The sequence below is a fragment of the Mirounga leonina genome, unplaced genomic scaffold, assembly GCF_011800145.1.
Source record: "Mirounga leonina isolate KUSES-001 unplaced genomic scaffold, KU_Mleo_1.0 Mir_175, whole genome shotgun sequence".
Lineage (NCBI taxonomy): Eukaryota > Metazoa > Chordata > Mammalia > Carnivora > Phocidae > Mirounga > Mirounga leonina.
This window is the reverse complement of record NW_023270453.1, coordinates 24,490,380-24,500,269: the sequence shown is the minus strand read 5'-3', so window position 1 is coordinate 24,500,269 and position 9,890 is coordinate 24,490,380. Positions and strand designations below refer to the sequence as shown.

Sequence of the window (9,890 nt, the reverse complement as noted above, 5' to 3'; positions counted from 1 at the left end):
GGGGGAGGAGGACGGGGCCGGAGATGGTGGCGGCGGCGGCGGCTGTGGCGGCTCTTCCGACATGAGGCAGCGGCAGCGGGAGGCACGGCGGCGGCCGCGGCCGCGGCGGCGTCGCTAGCTCGGGAGGCCGCCCCGGGCGTGGGCGGGCGGGCGTCCCGGGTCGGCGTCGCGGGAGCGGGCTCTGCAGCAGCGCCGCGCAGGGCGGCCGGCTGAGGGGCCCGCGCCCGCCGCGCCCTGCGCTCGGCGCCCGGCGTCTCCCGGGGCGCTGGGCATCCCCGCCCTGCTGGGTCGGCCCCGGAGGCCGGGAGCAGGCCCCGCTAGACGGGCCGCGCCGACGGGGGTGGCCGCAGCGCCGCGGGCTCCTCAGACTCGCGCCGGCGCCGGGGCCTCGCTGCCGCCCCTCACAGCCGGTCCGCAGCCTCCCGCGGGGCCGCCGGCCTTTGACGCAGGGGAGGCGCCGCTCGGCGCGGCATGAGGGGCCCGCCGCCGTCGGCGGGAGAGCTGTGCCGGCGAGAGCGGCTGGCGGCGTGAGAGGGCTCGGCTGGACTTGCCTCCACGGCCGCGGCGGCCGGAGCAGGCGAGTGCGCGGGTCGGGCGGCGCGGGGGGGCGAGGGGCGCCGCCGCCTCGCCGGCCCGGGGCTGCCGGGTCCGTCCCGGTTGCTGCGGGCGGCCTCGGGGCGGGACGGTGGAAGCCCCGGTTAGACGTTAGCCGCAGCTTTCGGGAGCATGTAGTGCCTCTCCAAGTAGACCGCCGGGGCCACCGCCGGGGCCACCGCCGAGCAAACCGGTGGAGCTCGTGGCCTTCAGGTGTGTGTACCTGTGTAGGAATCAGTGCCAGTGTAATTCTGGTTGTCTTCGCCGGTAGGTACCAGTGACCCCGGCCGGGAAGGTTCTGAGCGCTTGGCAACATGGCTTCCCCGCCCCACCAGCAGCTGCTGCAGCACCACAGCACCGAGGTGAGTTGTGACTCCAGCGGAGACAGCAACAGCGTGAGGGTCAAAATCAACCCCAAGCAGCTGTCCTCCAACAGCCACCCCAAGCACTGCAAGTACAGCATCTCCTCCAGCTGTAGCAGCTCTGGGGACTCAGGGGGCGTCCCCCGGAGAGTGGGCGCTGGAGGCCGCCTGCGCAGGCAGAAGAAGCTGCCCCAGCTGTTCGAGAGGGCCTCTAGCCGGTGGTGGGACCCCAAGTTCGACTCGGTGAACCTGGAGGAGGCTTGCATGGAGCGCTGCTTCCCGCAGACCCAGCGCCGCTTCCGGTATGCGCTCTTCTACATCGGATTCGCCTGCCTTCTGTGGAGCATCTATTTTGGGGTCCACATGCGGTCCAGACTGATTGTCATGGTAGCCCCAGCTCTGTGCATCCTAGTAGTGTGTGTGGGCTTTTTTCTGTTTACCTTCACCAAGCTGTATGCCCGGCATTACGTGTGGACCTCTCTGGTTCTCACTCTCCTGGTGTTCGCCCTGACCCTGGCCGCCCAGTTTCAGGTTTTGACGCCTCTCTCAGGACGTGTTGACAGCTCCAATCATACCCTCGCAGCCAAGCCCACAGACACTTGCTTATCTCAAGTGGGGAGCTTTTCCATGTGCATCGAAGTGCTCTTTTTGCTCTACACCGTCATGCACTTACCTTTGTACTTGAGCTTGTTTCTGGGAGTGGTCTATTCTGTTCTCTTTGAGACGTTTGGCTATCATTTCCGAGACAAAGACTGCTTTCCCCCACCTGGAGCAGGGGTGCCACACTGGGAGCTGCTGAGCCGAGCCCTGCTCCACGTCTGCATCCACGCCATTGGGATCCACCTATTTATCATGTCCCAGGTGAGATCTAGGAGCACCTTTCTCAAGGTGGGACAGTCAATTATGCACGGAAAGGATCTGGAAGTGGAAAAAGCTCTGAAAGAGAGGATGATTCATTCTGTGATGCCAAGAATCATAGCTGATGACCTGATGAAACAGGGGGATGAGGAGAGTGAGAATTCAGTCAAAAGACACGCCACCTCGAGTCCCAAGAACAGGAAGAAAAAGTCTTCCATACAGAAAGCCCCTATAGCATTCCGCCCTTTCAAAATGCAGCAGATCGAAGAAGTCAGTATTCTATTTGCAGATATCGTGGGCTTCACCAAGATGAGTGCCAATAAGTCTGCTCACGCATTGGTGGGTCTCCTCAATGATCTGTTTGGTCGCTTCGACCAGTTGTGTGAAGAGACCAAGTGTGAGAAAATCAGTACCTTGGGAGACTGCTACTATTGTGTGGCGGGGTGTCCAGAGCCCCGGGCTGACCATGCCTACTGCTGCATTGAGATGGGCTTGGGCATGATCAGAGCTATCGAGCAGTTCTGCCAGGAGAAGAAAGAGATGGTGAACATGCGTGTCGGGGTTCACACGGGGACTGTCCTCTGTGGCATCTTGGGCATGAGGAGGTTCAAATTCGATGTGTGGTCCAATGATGTGAACTTGGCCAATCTCATGGAGCAGCTGGGAGTGGCGGGCAAAGTTCACATTTCCGAGGCCACAGCAAAATACCTAGATGATCGGTACGAAATGGAAGATGGGAAAGTTACTGAACGCCTTGGCCAGAGCGTTGTTGCTGATCAGTTGAAAGGTATGTGCATTTCTTTGCCTGGTCATCTCCCTCCCCAGTCCTGTTTGTGTTGAGGAAAATAAAAACCAAACAATCTTTTTCTAGTGTCAGTATCTGGAGGCAGATCAGTTGTCTCAGGACACCTCACCATGGGGGCATCTCAGGGCTGGTGAGACTTTTCCTCTGGTGAGTCAAGTATCACAGATCTGTTCACACTGTGACAATGCTGACCTAGATGAGACCTTTAGGAGGAAGGAGAACCTTGGAAATGCATATCCTGCCAGTCAGCTGTTACTGTTTCTGAAATCCTGGGGGCAGGTCCGATGAATGTATGGGGAGTCGGAGCCTGTTAGCAGGCAGAACTTTGAAGTACTTTAACAGATTGTCTTTGGTCGCCCCTAAATCCCATCAAAACATTTCTCTATGCCTTTTTCCAGAACTGTGAAGAATAAAACCTTTCTCGCCTTGAGGCCTCACTTTGCTGGAATAAGGAAGTTGGCTTAAACCTGCAGGACTCTTGAGAATTAGATGGAATTGTATACTCCCAAGTACACACTGCCTTTGCCTAGGTCTCTTTTTTTAAAATGTATTTTCAGCTTTCAATTTTCATTTTTATCGGCTATTTGTCTTATAGACTGCAGCGTTTTAGAAATACACCTGAAATACACCCAGAGCAGTATTTAGACCCCCTATTCCCAACCCCTTGGATTTGTATCTTGTCTCTTATCTCGGTCTTAAGCTCTTATTGCTGTTCTTGATATTTTCAGTGGGCTTCTTTGGTTTTTCTTATTTTCACATAGGACAAAAATTTTTGAGGCCTGGAAAGTGATGTATAAGCAAGTGGGACCCAAAGTAAGGATTCTAAATACCTAACACCCATCCTACCCCCTTTTTAAAAACAGTCCTTATGTTTTACTAAAATCTTCTGGGTTGGAGGGGGGACATCTATTTTGGAAGTATGCAGAGAAAATAATATTGATTCTTAAAAGCCAAAATTTGTAAAGCTTATTGTGTTTTGTGGTGCCTACACGTTGCATGATTACACAGTAAAAAGCTCCAGGAAAAAGAGTTTGTCGGGGGAAGGAACAGCTTAAGTCAGAGATGAGAGAAGTAATACTGTAAATCAGAGACAGTAAGTGGTTGAGTGTGGGGGCCTGAATAGGTTGTCAGGCTTGACATCATCCTATATGCTCAACTGATACTTCATTTCTCTCCTTGTGATTGGAGTTCCCCGTGTCATTTACTTGTTATTCGGTGAGAGCGCTTTATCCTTCTCCTGACTTTTCTTTATTAATTTTGCTAGGAGTTGAAGAATTTATGGATGTAGTAGAAAACTATTTTCACCTGATAACTTCCCTCTGTCTAGAGAGCTGTAAATGTTACATTGAGGAGGTCAGAAACTACACTTTGCAGTTCACTTGAGAGATTCTGCCGTGGCGATTGTCTTTCCCTGTAGGAGGGTGACCCTTGCTCTCAGAGTCCTCAGAGTCTAAAGATGCCAGTGGAGTGTGGGGCAGATGTAATCCCTTGCTTGACACTTCGGCATCTTTAAGATCTGAGTGTTGTAGGCTCAGTCCTCAGGGGTTGTGGGACAGATTCCAGAGAATGGAGCTGTGCTGTATGACATTATGACAAGGATAACAGTTTTGTAAGTGGTAGTTTGAATAGTGTATTTCTTGAATATCAAAAATAAAAACAGATGTAATCATAAAGTAGGTCTGGAAGTCACCAAGTCTTTGACTCTTTGGCAATACCCATTTTTAAAAATTTATGCGTAATTTTATTTTCAACTTCAGTTCAAGCCAAGGGTCTCAAAGACACTGACAAAATATGCTAGAATGGGTTTATTGATTTTTTTTTAACTTCAAATAGTGTAAATTTGGTAAGTTAGCTTTTTCTTTAAATTTGTGTAGTTGTATATTTAAGGGAAAAGTTTTACTACTGGATGGGAGGTAGAGAAGGATGGAAGGGTTAGCTAAAACGGTTATATTTTTATATGGTATTCCCTCATTTAACTGTTTCCCTGAGACCATGATTTTTGCTTTATTCAGCTGATTTTGAAAACCTTTGTGGACAGGACTCCAGTAATATAGGATGTCTGCACAACTTCCTGCCTCTTTTTGAAGCTGCCTAGTTCTGTTCACCTGTCATTGTACAAATCTGCTAAATTGAGAAGGTAGCACAGTTTGTAGAAAATCCTTTTATACCTGAGGTTAAGGTTATATATTTAAAATTTCCATACTTATCTGGCACAGGGGATACCATGATCATGAAGGCGGTTTTCCCAGGGTGATGCTTATCCATTGCACCCCAGATGTGCTGACCCCTGTGATTTCCCCAAATGTAGGAAACTCGACTGCATAATTTGTGGTAGTGGGGGACTGAGTTTGTGCTCTCTCCTTTTTAAAAAGATAAGTAAATAAAAAATAAATTTCTTTTAGCCTGTCTTAGGGTTTATGGAAATATTTTCTCTCTACAATGTTGGGCATCAGCCTTTACCTCTCATCCCCTTTTCTGACAACGGGGTTAAAAATACCCAGTAGAGGACTCTGTAGAAATGAGTATCAGTAGACTGGTCACTCCAGAACTAGCCTGGCAGCGTGAAAAGTAGCTACTGCTCGGTAATTTATCTGAAAAGGTTTGTGGAAGGGTGGACTTTCATTATTTCTGCACATTCACTCACTCCTCGAAAATCTTCATCGTGCTCCTATGATGCGCCCCATGCTGTGGATGAGCAGATGGAGTCCCGAAAGTTCCTGACCTCAGCGAGCTTACAGTTCTAAATGTGATAGCATGTGCAGAGAGTCAGGAACACTGTATGGAGGTGCACATACTGAGGTGGATGTTGAGACCAGGCAGTGGCTCTCCAGGTAGATAAAAGAACATTCAGTGCAGAACATGAGCAAAGGCTTGGGGTTGTTTTTCTTGGTGGGCTTTAAGAACAGTACTTCATGAGGACAAGGAAGGCTGTGGGTCACACGGGAAGGAGTTTGTATTCGATCCTGTAGGTAATGGGGAGCCACTGATAGGCTTTAGGCAGGAGGCTTAGGTGATCTAATTTGCAAGTTTAGAGGGCTTACTTTTTCAATTCTAGGGAGTGTCGGTTGGAAGGGTATGAGATGGGAGATTAGGGAGTTGTTTCAGTAAATCCCAGACAGGGTAATGGCAGCCTTAAACAGGGTGACGACAGTGGCAATGGAGGTGGTGGGACAGATATGAGCAGTAGCAGGACAGACTTGATAAGAAGTAGAGCCAGATTTAAACAGACAGCTTGGGGGGTGAGAGGATAGATTGTCTGAATGGCAGATGGCCTTTCTTTCTTTCTTTTTTTTTTTTTTAAGATTTTATTTATTTGTTCATGAGAGACAGAGAGAGAGAGAGAGGCAGAGGGAGAAGCAGGCTCCCAAGGAGCAGGAAGCCCGATGCGGGACTGGATCCCAGGACCCTGAGATCATGACCTGAGCCGAAGGCAGACACTTAACCATCTGAGCCACCCAGGCGCCCTGGCAGATGGCCTTTCAAGGTTTCTGGAGTTGACGTTGAGGACAGTTTGCTGTCAGGAATGACTGAGACCTTTGAAGTTTCTGTGGTATGAATAGAGAATGCAGGATTGAGTTGCAGAATATGAAACAGTCCAGGAACCCCTGGCTTATTCATTCATTCATTCATTCATTCATTCATTCATTCATTCAACAAGTAATTTATTTTGTGCTGGGCACAGTTCTAGGTGCTGGGGATACAGTAGAGAACAAAAGAGACAAAAATTCCTGCCCTCATGGTATGTTGTCATGCACTGAAAGTTCTCAGACACCAGTCTGAGCGGCCATGCAGGGCTGCCTCTGCAAGGGAGAGCAGCAGTGATATTCTGTTCTAATAGGGCAGTCAAACAGTAAACAAATAAATGAAATATAAAATATATTTTGCATTAAGCTTTAAGGAGAAAACATAAAGCAAAAAGGAGGATTTGGAGTCTGTGTGTATGTGTGTGAAATATTAGATAGGGTGGCCAGTCACTGAGAGAGAAGGTTGAAGGAATTTTCAGCACAGGACTAGGATTTTGGAAATGATCAAAAAACTAAGAGGCAATTATTATTAAAGATAGGGAGAAACAGTGTGATATGAGTGATGGGAAGAAGCATCCTTTCACACCATTTGGGACAAACTACTGGGCCCAAAACTGGCTGTTCTCTTCTGCGTTGGGCCACAAGCCAAAAAGGTGAGGAGGATTGTCTAGAACTGTTGTTTTTTTCCTGTCATAGGTAGAGTCACAGAGACAGAAGGTGAAACTGTCAGAAGATATCTATAAATGTCTTATATTCCCCTCCGAAACATTAGGAAGCTGAAACAGGGTGCGCAGTCACTCCAAATTGACCGCAACAACCATGTCTTTATAAAGGGAATATCTGGTAGCTATCGCCAACCTTTTAGGCTCATGAGCAACTGGGAGAAAGATCTGCTGATGTGCATTGGAGCAGATCGTCACCTGCTGGCCACAGCGACCAAGACCTTCCCCAAGTGCTAATAGGTGGCACTTAGAAGAGTTCCTGTCTAGCGCCCTGCTGGGGCCATTCCTCAAATTGACAGTGGCCTGAGGCACTCTGAGCTTTAGCCTTTACCAACGGCTGTCCCAAACTGGCAGTCTGGGCCCCCTAGTTCCCTGCCAGCTGGCAGCTAACAGCCCTACCCAAGCTTGGATAGCTTGTCCCCATCTAAGCATGTACCCTTGCGACCCACTGGAGTGCTAGCCTACAGCTGACAGCTCAGTGCTTCCTCTAAAGTCCAGTCAAGAAATTCTGTGCTCACCTGCACCCTAGAACGGGCTGTCTTGTGCACTTTGAAACATAGCCTCTTGGATGGCAAGTGGCAGAGACAAGATGAAGCAGAATTTAGCTTGACAACCAAGATTGGAGACAACAAACAGCTATGGAGTTGATGCTCAGGCAGCCCTTGGTGACGATGTATTCAGGCTTCTTCAGGCCAAATTATATGCCTTCCAGCAAGAAGCACACAGGTTAATTCTGAGGACCAGCTTTTGAGCAGAATTAGCCTTTGGCAAAGAAAGTTAAGGATATAGTTTGCAGAATGGCAGGTGGAATAAAGAAGGAAGGAAGGTAATCTTTTAGGTAGAATTAACTAAGAAAGGGAAACATTAAAAAGAAATAAATAGCATAAGTAATGAAATTTCAGGGACTAGCTGGCCTGGTTCAAATAATGATTGTGTTTCTGCCTCCTGGTCAGGTCACCTGTGTACTTTGCTGTGGAGTAATAATCTTGAAAGAAACCATTGAATTTTCTCTCGTGTGTACATGTGCCTAAATTTTCCTCTTTTTGGTTGGTGATTTCAGTATTGGTATTTCTGTTGGGATTCTTATAAGACAGTGATCATTAATCATTAGAATGCATGTCCCCTCTCCTGGTGGTGATAGGAGGCTGCTGACCACCAGAGGAGTGGCTGAGTGGCTCCTCATTCATGTGACTCTTGGCATCATTTGTACTTTGCACATGAGACATCTGAAGACCTTTTTCCCAGAAGGAACTAGCATCCTTGGAGGGAATTTTATAAGGAGATGAGAGTTTTTGAAACAGGAAGGGCACTGCCATGTGAGGTCTAGACCGTCCACGCTAAGGTGTTAATGCAGGATTGCAGTGAGGGAACTGAGTGCCTCACAGGCTGACCAGGGCTACCAGGCACAGAGCAGTGGGCAAAGGGCGGGGGTAGTCTTCCTCTAGGAAGGCTGGATAAGGCTGTGACATTCATTGGTCTTGCTCATGCCCTGGTAGACTGTATTGGCCAAGCAACCCCGTGGCCAACCTTGGGTCAGGTTTGGTGAAACTGTACTTTGTAAAACTTGCTTGCTCTTGTAAATCAGGTTTTTGTTTTCCCCCAGCATTTGCTGCATTGCACTTGTAGGAAAATGCCTGGCATGCGGCATGCATTCTCTGCTGAGGTTAGGAGAGAGGCTCATTTCCTTAGAATAGTCTGGAAGGTCAAGCCCCACCCCCCCCCAGAGACTGGTGGAGGGAGTGGCAGGCAGCAGAACCAGAACCGGAGTGAGGGACCGGAACAGCTTTGGGACGGGGTGGGATTCTGGGACTGGGATGATCAAGAACAGCTGTGACCAACCAGTGAGGCTTTCCATCAGCCCGTGGTTCTGTTCTTAAACTTTTTGGTTTCAGGACTCCTCTACACCCCTAAAAATTATTGGAGAAACTAAAGAGCTCTTGTTTATGTGCCTTATCTATTGATATTTATCATATTAGAAATTGAAACAAACTGAGATGTTTAAGAGAATGTTTCCTTATAATTTATTTCAAAATAATAATAAATCCATTGTACCCACTGCATGTTAATATAAATAACATTTTTTATACAGATAATTATATGTTAAAAATGTAACTAATTTTTAATTATTTTAAATTTCAGTATAGTTAACCTACTGTGTTATAATACTTCCAGGTGTATAGTATAGTGATTCAACAATTTGTATTTTCAAAGTCAAAGAAATTTGGTGAGAAGAGTGGTACCATTTTACATTTTTGCCTTTACATTTTCTCCTTAATGTCCAGATAAATAAAAACTGCTGGATTTTTAAAAAAAATTTTAAAATACACATTGAAAATTTATTAATTTAACTATTTTTAAGTGTGTTAGCTGGATTTTCTTAACTGCTTTAGCATTCAGTCTGTTGCAATATGTTGAAGAATGTGTAGAAAGTCTGGCTTTACAGAGTTACCTAGTTCGGTAATGGAGGAACATTTTAATAGCTTTTTTTAGGATTGTGGATATTTTTCTTTGATGCTCTACCAATACCCAGTAGTTTCTTAAGACCAGTTAAAAAATGGAATCTGAAATCCTATTAGTCAATTTTTTGGTATGCTATTAAGACCACACCCCCTTTTTTAAGTAGGCTCCACACCCAATGTGGGGCTTGAACTCACGACTCTGAGATGGAGAGTTGCATGCTCTGTCGACTGAGCCAGCCAGGTACCCCCAAACCCCATTTATTTTATTTTATTTTTTATTATTTTTTAAAGATTTTATTTATTTATTTGACAGAGAGAGAGAGCACAAGCAGACAGAGCAGCAGGCAGAGGGAGAGGGAGCCCGAGCAGGGAGCCCGACACGGGGCTTGATCCCAGGACCCTGGGATCATGACCTGAGCTGAAGGCAGCCACTTAACCGACTGAGCCACCAGGCGCCCCAAACCCCATTTATTTTTGAATGAATCTTTACCGAGGCGTGATTTTGTAACGTAATGCATTGGTCATTTGGAAAATATTGGCTTCTTGAGTTATGTATATCTTCCAAA

At 47.5% G+C, this 9,890-nt stretch overlaps 1 protein-coding gene and 1 non-coding gene across 4 annotated transcripts in view; both read left to right on the top strand.

The window, feature by feature from the left end:
- Window positions 1-166: 166 nt before the first annotated feature.
- ADCY9 (adenylate cyclase 9) overlaps window positions 167-9,890 on the top strand; it is a 119,876-nt gene continuing 110,152 nt past the window's right edge. For 2 of the 3 annotated variants that reach the window (XM_035022136.1, XM_035022135.1), the window contains exons 1-2: window positions 168-577; window positions 866-2,601. In XM_035022136.1, the coding sequence (XP_034878027.1) occupies window positions 909-2,601 (1,693 nt within the window). In that variant the 5' untranslated portion in view covers window positions 168-577; window positions 866-908. Of the gene's footprint in view, window positions 578-865; window positions 2,602-9,890 lie in introns of all 3 variants that reach the window. The other variant, XM_035022134.1, reaches the window with a different exon arrangement.
- Window positions 4,819-4,982, top strand: LOC118022016. Its single transcript, XR_004682353.1, has one exon. It is a non-coding gene; the product is annotated as a U1 spliceosomal RNA (small nuclear RNA).